The sequence below is a fragment of the Bombina bombina genome, chromosome 10, assembly GCF_027579735.1.
Source record: "Bombina bombina isolate aBomBom1 chromosome 10, aBomBom1.pri, whole genome shotgun sequence".
Lineage (NCBI taxonomy): Eukaryota > Metazoa > Chordata > Amphibia > Anura > Bombinatoridae > Bombina > Bombina bombina.
The window spans coordinates 32,695,841-32,716,496 of record NC_069508.1 but is presented as its reverse complement, the minus strand read 5'-3'; the positions used below and the strand labels follow the sequence as shown (position 1 = coordinate 32,716,496).

The following is a 20,656-nucleotide window of genomic DNA, read 5'->3' as shown; positions in this document are numbered from 1 at the left end:
CAGGCTCCTTGGCCTGCTTATCTTTGTTCCAGGTCCGATTGTCTCCAGACCGCCTTGGACTGAGCAAAAATTCCCTCTTGTTTTGCCTTAGAGGAAGAGGATGCCACACCTGCCCTGAAGTTTTTAAAAGGTACGAAAATTAGACTTTTTTTTTTTGCCCTTGATTTAGACCTATCCTGAGGAAGGGCATGACCTTTTCCTCCAGTGATATAAGCAATAATCTCCTTCAAACCAGGCCCGAATAGGGTCTGCCCCTTGAAGGGAAGTTAAGTAGCTTATTTATTAAAGTCACGACAGCTGACCATGATATAAGCCATAGCGCTCTGCGCGCCAGTATAGTAAAAAACAGAATTCTTAGCCGTTAGTCTAGTCAAATGAACAAGGCATCAGAAAACAAAGGAATTGGCTAGCATAAGCTTGTCAAATATATTCATCCAATGGAGTCGCTTAACTGTAAAGCCTCATCAAGAGACTCAACCCAGAACGCCGCAGCAGCAGTGACAGAAGCAATGTATGCAAGGGGCTGCAGGATAAAACCCTGTTGAATAAACATTTTTTATCCATTGGATCTAAAAAGCACAACTGTCCTCGTCAGAGGTAGTGGTACGCTTAGCTAGAGTAGAAACTCTTCTCTCCACCTTAGGAACTGTCTGCCAGAAGTCCCGTGTGGTGGTAACTATTAGAAAACATTCTTCTAAAAAATAGGAGGGGAAGAGAACGGCACACCTGGTCTATCCCATTCCTCATTAATTATTATTTTTTTTTTTTTATTATTTTTTTTTTTTTTTAGTAAACCTCTTTAGGTATTGGAAAAACATCAGTACACACCGGCACTGCATATTATTTATCCAGTCTACACAATTTCTCTGGCCCTGCGATTGTACACATTCATTCAGAGCAGCCAAAGCCTCTCTGAGCAACAAGTGGAGGTTCTCAAGCATAAATTTTAAATGTAGAAATATCAGAATCAGGTTAAATCATCTTCCCTGAGTCAAAAAAAAAAATCACCCACAGACTAAGCATATTGTGAGGTAGTATCATACATGGTTCTTAAAGCGTCTGTATGCTCTGTATCTACCCCCAGAGCTAACTGCTTTCCTTTAATTTCAGGTAGTCTGACTAATACTGCTGCCAGAATATTATTCACCACCTTTGCCATGTCTTGTAAAATAAACGCTATGGGCGCCCTTGATGTACTTGGCGCCGTTTGAGCGTGAGTCCCTGAAGCGGGAGTCGAAGGGTCTGACACGTGGGGAGAGTTAGTCGGCATAACTTTCCCCTCGACAGAATCCCCTGGTAAAGAAACGCTATGGGTGCCCTTGATGTACTTGGCGCCATTTGAGCGTGAGTCCCTAAAGCGGGAGTCAAAAGGTCTGACACGTGGGGAGAGTTAGTCGGCATAACTACCCCCACGACAGAATCCTCTGGTGATAATGTTTTTAAAGACAAAAAATGATCTTTATTGTTTAACATGAAATCAGTACATCTGGTACACATTCTAAGATGGGGTTCCACCATGGCTTTAAAACATAATGAACACAGAGCTACCTCTATGTCAGACATGTTAGAACAGACTAATAATGAGACTAGTAAGCTTGAAAAACACTTTAAATCAAGTTAACAAGCAAATATATAAAACTTTACTGTGCCTTTAAGAGAAACAAATTTTGCCAAAATTTGAAATAACAGTGAAAAAAGGCAGTTAAACTAACAAAATTTTTACAGTGTATGTAACAAGTTAGCAGAACATTGCACCCACTTGCAAATGGATGATTAACCCCTTAATACAAAAAACAGATTAACAAAACAAAAAATATGTTTTAAACAGTCATAACAGCTCCTACTTTTGAAGCCCTTTTGAGCCCTTCAGAGATGTCCTATAGCATGCAGGGGACTGCTGAGGGAAGCTGAATGTCACTGTTTGTAATTTTAACTGCACCAACTGTAACTTTTATACTATAACAGTGGAAAGCCTCAGGAAACTGTTTCTATGCAAAATTTAAGCCAGCCATGTGGAAAAAACTTAGGCCCCAATAAGTTTTATCACCAAACATATGTTAAAAAACGATTAAACATGCCAGCAAACGTTTTAAAACACATTTTTACAAGAGTATGTATCTCTATTAATAAGCCTGATACCAGTCGCTATCGCTGCATTTAAGGCTTTACTTACATTACTTCGGTATCAGCAGTATTTTCTTAGTCAATTCCATTCCTAGAAAAATATTTTACTGCACATACCTTATCTGCAGGAAAACCTGCACGCCATTCCCCCTCTGAAGTACCTCACTCCTCAGAATGTGTGAGAACAGCAAATGGATCTTAGTTACGTCTGCTAAGATCATAGAAAAACGCAGGCAGATTCTTCTTCCAAATACTGCCTGAGATAAACAGCACACTCCGGTGCCATTTAAAAATAACAAACTTTTGATTGAAGAATAAACTAAGTAGAAAGCACCACAGACTCTCACAACCTCCTATCTATGTTGAGGCTTGCAAGAGAATGACTGAATATGGCAGTTAGGGGAGGAGCTATATAGCAGCTTTGCTGTGGGTGGACTCTTGCAGCTTCCTGTTGGGAAGGAGAATATATTCCATAAGTAATGGATGATCCGTGGACTGGATACACTTAACAAGAGAAAATCTGTTTATTTGATATTCGGAGTAGATGTTAAATCATTGTATTTTTGTTATGCACATGTTAATTATACAATTCTACTGCATTGAGTGGTCCTTTAATGAAGGCTATTGCAAAAATGTTTCAAATAAAATTTTAAAAAAGGTATCTGTATAATAATGAAGGATTTTGTGGGATTGTCAAAAATAGGAACTTTCTCTTAACATCCCTCACAACATTATACCTACCCTATTTGTGTCCCAGTTTCTATAAAATAATCCACAGGCTACCCCAAACCCTTCCACAAACGTCAAAATATCAGCACATATAGCCCCCAGCTACTCAGAGCACAATTTGTGAGGTATGTATTCTAAATTTCTTCGTCCCTTCCTGTTGTAGCTGTAACAGCTAAATATTTTTAAAGAATTTTGGTTGTCACTCTATTAGTAACATTTGCAGTGTTTTGTAGTCCAGTCCTCCGTTGTGGCTAATTAGGAACAGATACAAGAGCTCCTTCACTGATCAAGCATTCATTATATAGCATGTCTTTAAGTATAAACAATGCAAGAAGCAAATTTGACACCAGTACCAATTTGATACCAGTAAACCATACCTTTTGACGTATTTATGATCATCACAAGAAGATATATAGAAAAATAAATATTAAAATATTTGTCGAGCAATCTTTTAAAGCAAAGATTCAATAGAAACCCAAAATTAAACCATTTATTTGGAAAGGTCAGTCATAAACAATATTAAATAGGAACCTTAAAAGATTGATTTTAGCTGGTAACAGTTTCCCTTGTTCCACTTATGCAAATCAGAACTGTAGAGGGCGCTCTACCCATACCCAACAGTATACAATGGTAAATTGTTCAAAGCTATAATATAAACTTTTTATACACTGACTGTAGCTATGTCAAATCAAAATTAAGCTTGTTAGAAAGCTTTAAAAAAACAAAAAAAAAACCTAAGCAATTTATTCTGCAATTAATATTTAATTTGAAAGCTTAAGATGATACATAAAAAAAAAATATATATTATGGAAAAAAAAGAGAGACTCTGCAGGTGTCCCCTTCTCTTCAAAAGCGAGTTTCCTGTGAATGATCTGTTCTGAAACAGCTGCATACACACTTGAAGCCAATCTAGATGTAATATACAGTTACGCTCAGGATCGCTTTAAGGCGCTGACAAACTGCAGTAGGCAGTGGTACCTTTGGCACAAACGAGGAAAATACGCTTTGGAAAAAAATAAATGTATTTTATGTTTAAGCTTCAAAATAACTGCATCAGAATTTGCTTAAGAATTTATGTCCAATGAACATATGCACACCGACATGAATTTGTTAACATACCCAATAAACACTCAATTGTAGTTTTGTTCACATAAATCAGCACGTTTACAACATGTTTTGTAAATTTACACCGGTCACGTAACATTTTTGTTTCTAATAGTTTTGCTACCAGATGGGTCTGCAATAGATTGCACTGCAATATGTGATGCTATTTCCCAGGGACACCCTTAGAATTTGTGGGTCCCTAGGCAAGACAACTTTTGTAGGACCCCACAACCCTGCGCTCTTATTCCCTGTCCCAACATTCAGTATTATCTATATAAAGAACAACAGTATATATTACACCTCCTGATATCATAAACACTTCTTTACAAACAAAAAACAGGATATACATTGAAACTTCTCATACCCTCACCCCTTAAAGTGCGGGCTTCCCCAAAGCGCGGGACGGCAATCTCGCCAGGCCTGCTATTTGCTCTCTATGTATAATTTAAACCAATCTTCTTTACCAGCACGTGCATTTTTTTGTGTGTGTGTTTTTTTGGACGGAATACAAAAAATATAAAAAAGGAGAAGATCTCCAGACAAGCAGTGCCAGCCCACCAGTATTTTCAAAGTACACAAAGGCTATAAACATGAGAGGTTTTCATGTAGACAGTGGCAGACTATTGGCAGAGACACCACTTATCTTCATTTGGTCTATAATTGTACAACTGTTTGGCCATTTTAATCAAAGGCCAAAATAAATTAAATATTAATGATCAACATGAAAAGTGTTCTCTCTTTAAAGCATTGAGCTGCAGGTTAAACCTGTATTAAAACTAAATAATTAAGAAAGAAAGAAAAAAAAAAAAAAAAAAAGGATAATCTCTTCATTAAATTAACATGCTGCACTCTATAACAACACTGACCATCTCTCTCTCACACATAAATATATTTAGAAATTACATCTATCAAATAGAATCTGCATCATGTTGTGATTTGTTTTGTTTACATAAAGTTTAAAAGTATGTGACGTGGCTTGTTAGAGGCTTGAATAGGAAAATGTAGAAATGGATGGAAGGTTCTTTAAAATAAAAAAAATACTTATATAGCCAACCATTTATTAAAGTGATCTACAGGTACATAGTATATCACTTTTGATTTAGGATTTCTATGGCTGATCTTATTGTGTACGAATAAAAAAAAAACCACACTTCTAGAACATTAAAAAAAAAAAAAAAATCTAAAATGGCATTGCTGATATTTGCAACTAAAAAAAACATCTAAGTCTTCAGATGCTTTTGTGCTTACAAATTGTGTATAGAATTAAAAATAAACAAATTCTGTGATTAGGAAGATTTAAGTCTGCAGCCACACTCATTATTGCTCTGTAATGCAATAGGCTCTTGAAGGGTTCCTGAACATAGACTGCTATACACGAAGGAGACGTGGCACGGTGTACGGAGCAGCAGCTGGCTCCTTAAGTAGCACAATGCTTCCACACTGAGTGCAAAGTTACATTCAACAAATAGATTGTATAAAAGACTGTAAACATTCAACTAGTGTCGCAGAACAATGCAAATCGGGTACAAGGTCCTGCTTTGTCCCTCGGGTTTAGCCATTGAACCGTAGATAGGATTTCAGTAACTCAATGCCCCTATAAAAAATACAATGTACGGTTTCATGTACTATATACAGTATGTAAGTTGCCTCTGGCAACAGTGTGCAAAATGCCCAAGAATATGCAACATAAGATAGATATATCCAAAAAAAAAAAAAAGCAGGAAAGTATTTTGACAATTTGTGAATCAGACATCCAAAGCTTCACATTTGGCGCTAAGTCTCAGAATGAAGAAAAGTGACTGATTTCTCAGGCAATTTTCTAAGTCCTATCAGAAAACTAACATCTTCACCGCCATAGCAACCGTATCCTGGCAACTCTGGAGGCAAGATGGAAGTCACACAGATCACATGATGTTTTAGTCTTCAAGCTGCAAACGGCAAGTCCATGAACGGGGTTTTAAATAATCCAAAAACGCAGGCTGAAAAAAAAGAAATAAAAATAATTTTTTTAGCTTTATTGGGAGAATGTGAATTTTAGAACATAAGCTCTGAGATTACTGCAGTACTGGAATTTGCTTTTTACCAAATAAAGTGCATCAAAATCAGAGTCTTAAAAGGGAGAGTCAAAGTGAAGAATTAAACAAGTGTCTTAAAATGCTCTCTCTGAATCATGAACGTTTAAAGGGACACTGAACCCATTTTTTTTCTTTCATAATTCAGATAGAGCAGCAATTTTAAGCAACTTTCTAATTTACTTCTATTATCAATTTTTCTTTGTTCTCTTGCCATCTTTATTTGAAAAAGAAGGCATCTCAGCTACGGAGCCAGCAAATTTTTGGTTCAGAGCATGGACAGCAGTTGTTTATTGGTGCAGTCCAATCAGCAAGGACAACCCAGGTTGTTCACCAAAAATTGGCCGGCATCTTAACTTACATTCTTGCTTTTCAAATAAACATACCAAGAGAATGAAGAAAATTTGTTAATTGGAGTAAATTAGAAAGTTGCTTAAAACTGCTGCTCTATCTGAATCACGAAAAAAAATTGTTCAGGGTCTCTTTAAGCTTACTTCCCTATCGGTTTAATGGGCATGACCGTCTAAATTAAACTTTTGTGGTTCAGATTGAGCAGGCAATTTTAAGATACTTTCCCATTTACTTCCATTATCAAATTTTGATAAGTTGTGAGGACATAGGAGCGCCACCCAAAGGGGGCTTAAGAGTGCTGGTGGAAAAACTGGGCCCAAAGAGATTATCAATGTGGGTGTAAAATGGCCAAAAAACAACACATAGTACTGTATTAACAACACATAGTACTGTATTAACACATAGTACTGTATTAACAACACATAGTACTGTATTAACAACACATAGTACTGTATTAACAACACATAGTACTGTATTAACAACACATAGTACTGTATTAACAACACATAGTACTGTATTAACAACACATAGTACTGTATTAAGAGCATAGAAATAACACATAGTACTGTATTAAGAGCATAGAAATAACACATAGTACTGTATTAAGAGCATAGAAATAACACATAGTACTGTATTAAGAGCATAGAAATAACACATAGTACTGTATTAAGAGCATAGAAATAACACATAGCACTGTATTAACAACACATAGCACTGTATTAACAACACATAGCACTGTATTAACAACACATAGCACTGTATTAACAACACATAGCACTGTATTAACAACACATAGCACTGTATTAACAACACATAGCACTGTATTAACAACACATAGCACTGTATTAACAACACATAGCACTGTATTAACAACACATAGCACTGTATTAACAACACATAGTACTGTATTAATAAAGAGCGTAGAAATAACACATAGTACTGTATTAACACCACATAGTACTGTATTAACACATAGTACTGTATTAATAAAGAGCATATAAATAACACATAGTACTGTATTAAGAGCATAGAAATAACACATAGTACTGTATTAATAAAGAGCATAGAAATAACACATAGTACTGTATTAATAAAGAGCGTAGAAATAACACATAGTACTGTATTAAAACAGTACTGTATTAATAAAGAGCATAGAAATAACACATAGTACTGTATTAATAACACATAGTACTGTATAACACATAGTACTGTATTAGCAACACATAGTACTGTATTAAGAGCATAGAAATAACACATAGTACTGTATTAATAAAGAGCATAGAAATAACACATAGTACTGTATTAATAAAGAGCGTAGAAATAACACATAGTACTGTATTAAAACAGTACTGTATTAATAAAGAGCATAGAAATAACACATAGTACTGTATTAATAACACATAGTACTGTATAACACATAGTACTGTATAACACATAGTACTGTATAACACATAGTACTGTATAACACATAGTACTGTATAACACATAGTACTGTATTAATAAAGAGCTTAGAAATAACACATAGTACTGTATTAGCAACACATAGTACTGTATTAACAACACATAGTACTGTATTAAGAGCATAGAAATAACACACAGTACTGTATTAATAAAGAGCATAAAGAGCTTAGAAATAACATAGTACTGTATTAATAACGAGCTTAGAAATAACATAGTACTGTATTAACACCACATAGTACTGTATTAACACCACATAGTACTGTATTAACACCACATAGTACTGTATTAACACCACATAGTACTGTATTAACACCACATAATACAGTACTATGTGGTGTTAATACAGTACTATGTGGTGTTAATACAGTACTATGTGGTGTTAATACAGTACTATGTGGTGTTAATACAGTACTATGTGGTGTTAATACAGTACTAACACCACATAGTACTGTATTAACACCACATAGTACTGTATTAACACCACATAGTACTGTATTAACACCACATAGTACTGTATTAATAAAGAGCATAGAAATAACACATAGTACTGTATTAGCAACACATAGTACTGTATTAACAACACATAGTACTGTATTAAGAGCATAGAAATAACACACAGTACTGTATTAATAAAGAGCATAAAGAGCTTAGAAATAACATAGTACTGTATTAATAACACATAGTACTGTATTAATAACGAGCTTAGAAATAACATAGTACTGTATTAACACCACATAGTACTGTATTAACACCACATAGTACTGTATTAACACCACATAGTACTGTATTAACACCACATAGTACTGTATTAACACCACATAGTACTGTATTAACACCACATAATACAGTACTATGTGGTGTTAATACAGTACTATGTGGTGTTAATACAGTACTATGTGGTGTTAATACAGTACTATGTGGTGTTAATACAGTACTATGTGGTGTTAATACAGTACTAACACCACATAGTACTGTATTAACACCACATAGTACTGTATTAACACCACATAGTACTGTATTAATAAAGAGCATAGAAATAACACATAGTACTGTATTAAGAGCATAGAAATAACACATAGTACTGTATTAATAAAGAGCATAGAAATAACACATAGTACTGTATTAATAAAGAGCGTAGAAATAACACATAGTACTGTATTAACACATAGTACTGTATTAATAAAGAGCATAGAAATAACACATAGTACTGTATTAATAACACATAGTACTGTATAACACATAGTACTGTATAACACATAGTACTGTATAACACATAGTACTGTATTAATAAAGAGCATAGAAATAACACATAGTACTGTATTAATAAAGAGCTTAGAAATAACATAGTACTGTATTAATAACACATAGTACTGTATTAATAAAGAGCTTAGAAATAACATAGTACTGTATTAATAACACATAGTACTGTATTAATAAAGAGCTTAGAAATAACATAGTACTGTATTAATAACACATAGTACTGTATTAATAAAGAGCTTAGAAATAACATAGTACTGTATTAATAACACATAGTACTGTATTAATAAAGAGCTTAGAAATAACATAGTACTGTATTAACACATAGTACTGTATTAATAAAGAGCTTAGAAATAACATAGTACTGTATTAATAACACATAGTACTGTATTAATAACACATAGTACTGTATTATTAACACATAGTACTGTATTAATAAAGAGCTTAGAAATAACATAGTACTGTATTAATAACATAGTACTGTATTAATAACACATAGTACTGTATTAATAACAAGCTTAGAAATAACATAGTACTGTATTAATAAAGAGCTTAGAAATAACATAGTACTGTATTAACACATAGTACTGTATTAATAAAGAGCTTAGAAATAACATAGTACTGTATTAATAACACATAGTACTGTATTAATAACACATAGTACTGTATTAATAACACATAGTACTGTATTAATAAAGAGCTTAGAAATAACATAGTACTGTATTAATAACACATAGGCCTAGATTTGGAGTTCGGCGGTAGCCGTCAAAACCAGCGTTAGAGGCTCCTAACGCTGGTTTATGGCGCCCGCTGGTATTTGGAGTCAGTGATTAAAGGGTCTAACGCTCACTTTTCAGCCGCGACTTTTCCATACCGCAGATCCCCCTACGCCATTTGCGTAGCCTATATTTTCAATGGGATCTTTCTAACGCTGGTATTTATAGTCGTTTCTGAAGTGAGCGTTAGAGCTCTAACGACAAGATTCCAGCCGCCTGAAAATAGCAGGAGTTAAGAGCTTTCTGGCTAACGCCGGTTTATAAAGCTCTTAACTACTGTACCCTAAAGTACACTAACACCCATAAACTACCTATGTACCCCTAAACCGAGGTCCCCCCACACCGCCGCCACTCGATTAAAATTTTTAACCCCTAATCTGCCGACCGCCACCTACGTTATACTTATGTACCCCTAATCTGCTGCCCCTAACCCCGCCGACCCCTGTATTACATTTATTAACCCCTAACTTGCCCCCCACAACGTCGCCGCCAGCTACTTAAAATAATTAACCCCTAATCTTCCGACCGCAAATCGCAGCCACCTACGTTATCCCTATGTACCCCTAATCTGCTGCCCTAACATCGCCGACCCCTATATTATATTTATTAACCCCTAATCTGCCCCCCTCAACGTCGCCGACACCTGCCTACACTTATTAACCCCTAATCTGCCGAGCGGACCTGAGCGCTACTATAATAAATGTATTAACCCCTAATCCGCCTCACTAACCCTATCATAAATAGTATTAACCCCTAATCTGCCCTCCCTAACATCGCCGACACCTAACTTCAATTATTAACCCCTAATCTGCCGACCGGAGCTCACCGCTATTCTAATAAATGGATTAACCCCTAAAGCTAAGTCTAACCCTAACACTAACACCCCCCTAAGTTAAATATAATTTTTATCTAACGAAATAAATTAACTCTTATTAAATAAATTATTCCTATTTAAAGCTAAATACTTACCTGTAAAATAAATCCTAATATAGCTACAATATAAATTATAATTATATTATAGCTATTTTAGGATTAATATTTATTTTACAGGCAACTTTGTTATTATTTTAACCAGGTAAAATAGCTATTAAATAGTTAAGAACTATTTAATAGTTACCTAGTTAAAATAATAACAAATTTACCTGTAAAATAAATCCTAACCTAAGTTATAATTAAACCTAACACTACCCTATCAATAAAATAATTAAATAAACTACCTACAATTACCTACAATTAACCTAACACTACACTATCAATAAATTAATTAAACACAATTCCTACAAATAAATACAATTAAATAAACTAGCTAAAGTACAAAAAATAAAAAAGAACTAAGTTACAAAAAATAAAAAAATATTTACAAACATAAGAAAAATATTACAACAATTTTAAACTAATTACACCTACTCTAAGCCCCCTAATAAAATAACAAAGCCCCCCAAAATAAAAAATTCCCTACCCTATTCTAAATTAAAAAAGTTACAAGCTCTTTTACCTTACCAGCCCTGAACAGGGCCCTTTGCGGGGCATGCCCCAAGAATTTCAGCTCTTTTGCCTGTAAAAAAAAAAACATACAATACCCCCCCCCCCAACATTACAACCCACCACCCACATACCCCTAATCTAACTTAAACCCCCCTTAAATAAACCTAACACTAAGCCCCTGAAGATCTTCCTACCTTGTCTTCACCATCCAGGTATCACCGATCCGTCCTGGCTCCAAGATCTTCATCCAACCCAAGCGGGGGTTGGCGATCCATAATCCGGTCCAGAAGAGGCTCCAAAGTCTTCCTCCTATCCGGCAAGAAGAGGACATCCGGACCGGCAAACATCTTCTCCAAGCGGCATCTTCGATCTTCTTCCATCCGGAGCGAAGCGGCAGGATCCTGAAGACCTCCAGCGCGGAACATCCATCCGGACCGACGAATGACTGTTCCTTTAAGGGACGTCATCCAAGATGGCGTCCCTCGAATTCCGATTGGCTGATAGGATTCTATCAGCCAATCGGAATTAAGGTAGGAATTTTCTGACTGGCTGATGGAATCAGCCAATCAGAATCTAGTTCAATCCGATTGGCCGATCCACTCAGCCAATCAGATTGAGCTCGCATTCTATTGGCTGATCGGAACAGCCAATAGAATGCGAGCTCAATCTGATTGGCTGATTGGATCAGCCAATCGGATTGAACTTGATTCTGATTGGCTGATTCCATCAGCCAATCAGAAAATTCCTACCTTAATTCCGATTGGCTGATAGAATCCTATCAGCCAATCGGAAATTCGAGGGACGCCATCTTGGATGACGTCCCTTAAAGGAACAGTCAGTCGTCGGTCCGGATGGATGTTCCGCGCTGGAGGTCTTCAGGATCCTGCCGCTTCACTCCGGATGGAAGAAGATCGAAGATGCCGCTTGGAGAAGATGTTTGCCGGTCCGGATGTCCTCTTCTTGCCGGATAGGAGGAAGACTTTGGAGCCTCTTCTGGACCGGATTATGGATCGCCAACCCCCGCTTGGGTTGGATGAAGATCTTGGAGCCAGGACGGATCGGTGATACCTGGATGGTGAAGACAAGGTAGGAAGATCTTCAGGGGCTTAGTGTTAGGTTTATTTAAGGGGGGTTTGGGTTAGATTAGGGGTATGTGGGTGGTGGGTTGTAATGTTGGGGGGGGGTATTGTATGTTTTTTTTTACAGGCAAAAGAGCTGAAATTCTTGGGGCATGCCCCGCAAAGGGCCCTGTTCAGGGCTGGTAAGGTAAAAGAGCTTGTAACTTTTTTAATTTAGAATAGGGTAGGGAATTTTTTATTTTGGGGGGCTTTGTTATTTTATTAGGGGGCTTAGAGTAGGTGTAATTAGTTTAAAATTGTTGTAATATTTTTCTTATGTTTGTAAATATTTTTTTATTTTCTGTAACTTAGTTCTTTTTTATTTTTTGTACTTTAGCTAGTTTATTTAATTGTATTTATTTGTAGGAATTGTGTTTAATTAATTTATTGATAGTGTAGTGTTAGGTTAATTGTAGGTAGTTTATTTAATTATTTTATTGATAGGGTAGTGTTAGGTTTAATTATAACTTAGGTTAGGATTTATTTTACAGGTAAATTTGTTATTATTTTAACTAGGTAACTATTAAATAGTTCTTAACTATTTAATAGCTATTGTACCTGGTTAAAATAATTACAAAGTTGCCTGTAAAATAAATATTAATCCTAAAATAGCTATAATATAATTATAATTTATATTGTAGCTATATTAGGATTTATTTTACAGGTAAGTATTTAGCTTTAAATAGGAATAAGTTATTTAATAAGAGTTAATTTATTTCGTTAGATAAATATTATATTTAACTTAGGGGGGTGTTAGGGTTAGGGTTAGAATTAGCTTTAGGGGTTAAAAAATTTATTAGAGTAGCGGTGAGCTCCGGTCGGCAGATTAGGGGTTAATAATTGAAGTTAGGTGTCGGCGATGTTAGGGAGGGCAGATTAGGGGTTAATACTATTTATGATAGGGTTAGTGAGGCGGATTAGGGGTTAATAACTTTATTATAGTAGCGCTCAGGTCCGCTCGGCAGATTAGGGGTTAATAAGTGTAGGCAGGTGTCGGCGACGTTGTGGGGGGCAGGTTAGGGGTTAATAAATATAATATAGGGGTCGGCGGTGTTAGGGGTTGCAGATTAGGGGTACATAGGGATAACGTAGGTGGCGGCGGTTTACGGAGCGGCAGATTAGGGGTTTAAAAAAATATGCAGGGGTCAGAGACAGCGGGGGCGGCAGATTAGGGGTTAATAAGTGTAAGGCTAGGGGTGTTTAGACTCGGGGTACATGTTAGAGTGTTAGGTGCAGACGTAGGAAGTGTTTCCCCATAGCAAACAATGGGGCTGCGTTAGGAGCTGAACGCTGCTTTTTTGCAGGTGTTAGGTTTTTTTTCAGCTCAAACAGCCCCATTGTTTCCTATGGGGGAATCGTGCACGAGCACGTTTTTGAGGCCGGCCGCGTCCGTAAGCAACTCTGGTATCGAGAGTTGCTTTTGCGGTAAAAATGCTCTACGCTCCTTTTTTGGAGCCTAACGCAGCATTTGTTTGAACTCTCGATACCAGAGTTAATTTTATGGTGCGGCCAGAAAAAAGCCCGCGGAGCGTTAACAGCCCTTTTACCGCCGAACTCCAAATCTAGGCCATAGTACTGTGTTAATAAAGAGCGTAGAAATAACATTTTCTTGTTGTTTTATTCTTTATTTTCGTTATACCCTTATTTTGTCATATGTTTTTCACCGTTGCTTTTTAAACATTTTACTCTAGATTGTGAATAACTCGGCTAGATTGCCACATAGATCTAGCAATCTTGTTCCATATATTCTTTGGATTAAAACTGTTTTTATATACAACATGTGTTTTTATATAATCTTTACTGTCTGTATTTTTCACCCTATTTCTACGCTCTTTATTAATACAGTACTATGTGTTATTTCTACGCTCTTTATTAATACAGTACTATGTTATTTCTACGCTTTTTATTAATACAGTAATGTGTTATTTCTACGCTCTTTATTAATACAATACTATGTGTTATTTCTACGCTCTTTATTAATACAGTACTATGTTATTTCTACGCTCTTTATTAATACAGTACTATGTGTTATTTCTACGCTCTTTATTAATACAGTACTAGGTGTTATTTCTACACTCTTTATTAATACAGTACTAGGTGTTATTTCTACGCTCTTTATTAATACAGTACTAGGTGTTATTTCTACGCTCTTTATTAATACAGTACTAGGTGTTATTTCTACGCTCTTTATTAATACAGTACTATGTGTTATTTCTACGCTCTTTATTAATACAGTACTATGTGTTATTAATACAGTACTATGTGTTATTTCTACGCTCTTTATTAATACAGTACTAGGTGTTATTTCTACGCTCTTTATTAATACAGTACTAGGTGTTATTTCTACGCTCTTTATTAATACAGTACTAGGTGTTATTTCTACGCTCTTTATTAATACAGTACTAGGTGTTATTTCTACGCTCTTTATTAATACAGTACTATGTGTTATTTCTACGCTCTTTATTAATACAGTACTATGTGTTATTTCTACGCTCTTTATTAATACAGTACTATGTGTTATTAATACAGTACTATGTGTTATTTCTACGCTCTTTATTAATACAGTACTAGGTGTTATTTCTACGCTCTTTATTATTAATACAGTACTATGTGTTATTTCTACGCTCTTTATTATTAATACAGTACTATGTGTTATTTCTACGCTCTTTATTATTAATACAGTACTAGGTGTTATTTCTACGCTCTTTATTATTAATACAGTACTAGGTGTTATTTCTACGCTCTTTATTATTAATACAGTACTAGGTGTTATTTCTACGCTCTTTATTAATACAGTACTAGGTGTTATTTCTACGCTCTTTATTAATACAGTACTAGGTGTTATTTCTACGCTCTTTATTAATACAGTACTAGGTGTTATTTCTACGCTCTTTATTAATACAGTACTAGGTGTTATTTCTACGCTCTTTATTAATACAGTACTAGGTGTTATTTCTACGCTCTTTATTAATACAGTACTAGGTGTTATTTCTACGCTCTTTATTAATACAGTACTATGTGTTATTTCTACGCTCTTTATTAATACAGTACTAGGTGTTATTTCTACGCTCTTTATTAATACAGTACTATGTGTTATTTCTACGCTCTTTATTAATACAGTACTATGTGTTATTTCTACGCTCTTTATTATTAATACAGTACTATGTGTTATTTCTACGCTCTTTATTATTAATACAGTACTATGTGTTATTTCTACGCTCTTTATTATTAATACAGTACTAGGTGTTATTTCTACGCTCTTTATTAATACAGTACTAGGTGTTATTTCTACGCTCTTTATTAATACAGTACTAGGTGTTATTTCTACGCTCTTTATTAATACAGTACTAGGTGTTATTTCTACGCTCTTTATTAATACAGTACTAGGTGTTATTTCTACGCTCTTTATTAATACAGTACTAGGTGTTATTTCTACGCTCTTTATTAATACAGTACTAGGTGTTATTTCTACGCTCTTTATTAATACAGTACTATGTGTTATTTCTACGCTCTTTATTAATACAGTACTAGGTGTTATTTCTACACTCTTTATTAATACAGTACTATGTTATTTCTACGCTCTTTATTAATACAGTACTATGTGTTATTTCTACGATCTTTATTAATACAGTACTATGTGTTATTTCTACACTCTTTATTAATACAGTACTATGTTATTTCTACGCTCTTTATTAATACAGTACTATGTGTTATTAATACAGTACTATGTGTTATTTCTACGCTCTTTATTAATACAGTACTATGTGTTATTTCTACGCTCTTTATTAATACAGTACTAGGTGTTATTTCTACGCTCTTTATTAATACAGTACTAGGTGTTATTTCTACGCTCTTTATTAATACAGTACTATGTGTTATTTCTACGCTCTTTATTAATACAGTACTAGGTGTTATTTCTACGCTCTTTATTAATACAGTACTAGGTGTTATTTCTATGCTCTTTATTAATACAGTACTATGTGTTATTTCTACGCTCTTTATTATTAATACAGTACTATGTGTTATTTCTACGCTCTTTATTATTAATACAGTACTATGTGTTATTTCTACGCTCTTTATTATTAATACAGTACTATGTGTTATTTCTACGCTCTTTATTATTAATACAGTACTATGTGTTATTAATACAGTACTATGTGTTATTTCTACGCTCTTTATTAATACAGTACTAGGTGTTATTTCTACGATCTTTATTAATACAGTACTAGGTGTTATTTCTACGCTCTTTATTAATACAGTACTATGTGTTATTAATACAGTACTATGTGTTATTTCTACGCTCTTTATTAATACAGTACTATGTGTTATTTCTACGCTCTTTATTAATACAGTACTAGGTGTTATTTCTACGCTCTTTATTAATACAGTACTATGTGTTATTTCTACGCTCTTTATTAATACAGTACTAGGTGTTATTTCTACGCTCTTTATTAATACAGTACTAGGTGTTATTTCTACGCTCTTTATTAATACAGTACTAGGTGTTATTTCTACGCTCTTTATTATTAATACAGTACTATGTGTTATTTCTACGCTCTTTATTATTAATACAGTACTATGTGTTATTTCTACGCTCTTTATTATTAATACAGTACTATGTGTTATTTCTACGCTCTTTATTATTAATACAGTACTATGTGTTATTTCTACGCTCTTTATTAATACAGTACTAGGTGTTATTTCTACGCTCTTTATTAATACAGTACTAGGTGTTATTTCTACGCTCTTTATTAATACAGTACTAGGTGTTATTTCTACGCTCTTTATTAATACAGTACTATGTTATTTCTACGCTCTTTATTAATACAGTACTATGTTATTTCTACGCTCTTTATTAATACAGTACTATGTGCTGTTTTTTGGCGATTATACACCCACATTGATAATCTCTTTGGGCCCAGTTTTTCCACCAGCACTCTTAAGCCCCCTTTGGGTGGCACTCCTATGTCCTCGCAACTTATTTATTATTCTGTACGACCCTGTAAGGTGGCCGTTTCTTATAGCGAGTTTGTGTGCTTTGCTCTCCTGGCGCTGACTACTAACCATTTCTATTTTAGACATTATTAAATTTTGCACAGTCTTTTTATATACACACTTTCTGGGGAACAAGATTCTACTGAGCATGTGCAGAAGCTCAAAGAGTATACGTATACAAGTCTGTGATTGGCTGATATCAGTCACATGATAAATGGGTACAGGGAAGTGGGAGGAAAAATACAATTTGCCAGAAAAAAAAAAGAAGTACTGCTTATTTATAATGTTATTGCATTGTCTATTTATTATTCACTTGTTAATTATGCAATTCTACTGCATTTAGTAGCCCTTTAAATTCTCTTGATCAAAAGCATACCTAGGTAGGCTCAGAGGCAGCAATGAACTGCAAGAAACTAGCTACAGATGTAGCAAGAGAAGATGTGTTATAAAAAAGTGCTTAGGTGTATTGTGGCATAAACAGAAAGACCGAGGGCCATATGAGATGCCTTAGAGGGCGATATGCAATTGCCCATTACTGATTTAGGCCTTTATGTACAACTCACATTGCTGATTGGGCAGTGTCGCTGGGCATACCACTCCTGGGAATACAGACAAAGAAGAACACCTTGACCCAGAAACAGGGCTGTCCACATGATCACATTCCAGATGGGACCTTTCCGGCGATCGTGCAGGATGAAATTAAAGATCACTACAATAAAATAGAATATGTTAATTCCAATGTAGACCCACTCATGCGTTCTGCTATGTGTTTGTTATGTAGCATGTTTAGGGGTCTTGACACTATTGGGAAAAAGAAAAAAAAAAAAAAAACAGCAGCTTATTGCTGCTTCACAATGATTCAATTTTCAAACTGCTCAATGTCATAAAAAACAAACAACTTGTAGGTTACACAGAATGCTAAGTTGTGAGGCTCTTTAACAGGGGCAGTATACCGTAAAATGGGTTTTCCCTTAAAGGGACATGAAACCCAAGTTTTTTATTTCATGATTCATACAGAGAATACCATAAAAAAAAAAAAAAAAAAAAAAAGTTTCCAATTGATCTATTATCAAATTTGCGTTACTCTCATGTTATTCTTTGTTGAAGAGATATCTAGATAGGTAGCATACACATGTCTGGGGCACTACATGACAGGAAATAGAGCTGTAGACAGGTGCACACTATTGAACTTACTTTCCTACTTTACAACAAAGGATAACAAGAAAACAAAAGCAAAAGTAATAGTAGTAAATTGGAAAGTTGTTTAATAGTGTACATATCTGAATCATGAATATATATATACACACACACACCTCTAATAGTAATCATTGCAATATGTATTATTTAGCAAAAATGATTTAAATGTATAAAATTTGTACAGGGTCTATTACTTCCTCTCACAGCCCCACAAGGGGGCAGTGGTCTCTACAGGAAGGCAAATGAGGAGCTTTCCCTTTTAAGAGGCTGCTAAGAGACACCTGCACTAGCTCCAGTCAGTTTCTTGCTAATTGCTGCACAAATTATGTGCCAGGAATCAACAGTGGAACTTAAGTTCTATAATCACAGCCCCCCTTTATATACCTACAGGCTGCAGGTACACACTACCAACGGAATTTAAATGTATGAGTATGTAGACAAATACAAGAAAAGCTTCTTTTTTTTTAAACAAATTGTAGTGTCCTAAACTATCCTCCAAGAAATGAACATTATATAAAAACAAACTGTGGAGATATGGACAGAACATTGTTGGTCTTTATGTGGGTAACATTAAGTAAGTGCTTAATGCAATGGAAAACAGATTTAATAGACAAAAATACTGCCGTGCAATTCAGTTGCATAATGCTAATATGTAAGGTCTTTAGGGTATTTGTGCCAAATGCAGCAAACAAGGTGTTAATCTGTTCTAATTACGTTCAGTCTTACAAGGTGTTTACTGTCACTTTAATAAAATGCAACCACTCTGACCCAGCCCAAACGCTCTAAAACACTAGTTTTCAAACCTGTCCGCAGGCCTCTCTAACAGGATTACCTTAGATGAGAGCATTTAAAATAACCAGGTTTACTATCTGCTGATTATTTCACCTCTGCTCCAGTATAGATACACTCAAAATGTGGCCTGCGGACAGGTTTGAAAACCAGTGATCTAAAACAAAAGTTTAGATGATTGATTAACATGCAACAGCACTGTAACAAATCGTATTCTGCAGAGTATGACTGTATGGTCTTCAACTTACTGCCAAATCCCATGAAAAGGATGAAGAGGACCGGATAGAAGAAGCCGAAGCAGATACCAAGGGCGTACTCATGAACCACTGCGGAGACTGTGAACACGGACAGCATGGCGGCGCCCTTAAACCTCCTGCCGAAAAACTTAAGGGATTGGAAACGTATAAGAAACCGTTGTAGAAGTAAATCATTTCCTGCATTATCAGTTCTATTTTTAAATGATTTAAACAAAGATCAACACAAGAAAATAACTAAAACCTATGTCTTTATGTTGAAGCTTATCAATAAGAGTAAGTTTGTAGGATCCATAAACTGATGAAAAAGGCATAGTGTGTTTTACATAGAGAATGGTATGGTTGACTGGCGCGGCTAACAAGTTACATATTATAATCTTACAGTCCAAATCCCATCTCATTGTAATGGAGAAATAATTGCACATTATTCTAACATCATTGTGTAGTAAAGTAGTTTTGAAATGTAAAAACAAAGGGAAAGACCCAATAGGGGGCGCTATCAAGGATAATAGTTTGTATATGGACCCACGTGACTACAGATATATGTTTCAAAACAGCAAAAACAAATTTAATAAAGAAATAAAATCAATTAAAAATACATATATCACTCATGTGCAGCAAGTGACATGCAACGCGTTTCTCGGAATCAACCGTTTCCTCAGGCATCCTGATGCCTGAGGAAACGGTTGATTCCGAGAAACGCGTTGCATGTCACTTGCTGCACATGAGTGATATATGTATTTTTAATTGATTTTATTTCTTTATTAAATTTGTTTTTAATCATATATCCTCATCTCAAATTGAGTATTTCTGAGCTACCTGTTTTATCTGGAGGACTGTGGAGGTTCCTGTTATTTTCCTTATACAGCTAGCTGGTTTGCTGAGAAAGCCAGCCTGTTCCCACTGGCACAACTGAGTGCCGCCACAGAATGTGAGTACCCTGC

General features: G+C 35.1%; 1 protein-coding gene across 1 annotated transcript in view; it reads right to left on the bottom strand.

Annotated features, from left to right (window-relative positions):
- Positions 1 to 3,329: 3,329 nt before the first annotated feature.
- The window catches only part of SOAT1 (sterol O-acyltransferase 1), a 71,102-nt gene continuing 53,775 nt past the window's right edge, over positions 3,330 to 20,656 (bottom strand). The window contains exons 14-16 of the mRNA XM_053693929.1: positions 19,707 to 19,842; positions 18,036 to 18,181; positions 3,330 to 5,936 (exon numbers count right to left, since the gene is read on the bottom strand). Coding sequence (XP_053549904.1) covers positions 5,874 to 5,936; positions 18,036 to 18,181; positions 19,707 to 19,842 — 345 coding nt within the window. The 3' untranslated portion in view covers positions 3,330 to 5,873. The remainder of the gene's footprint in view (positions 5,937 to 18,035; positions 18,182 to 19,706; positions 19,843 to 20,656) is intronic.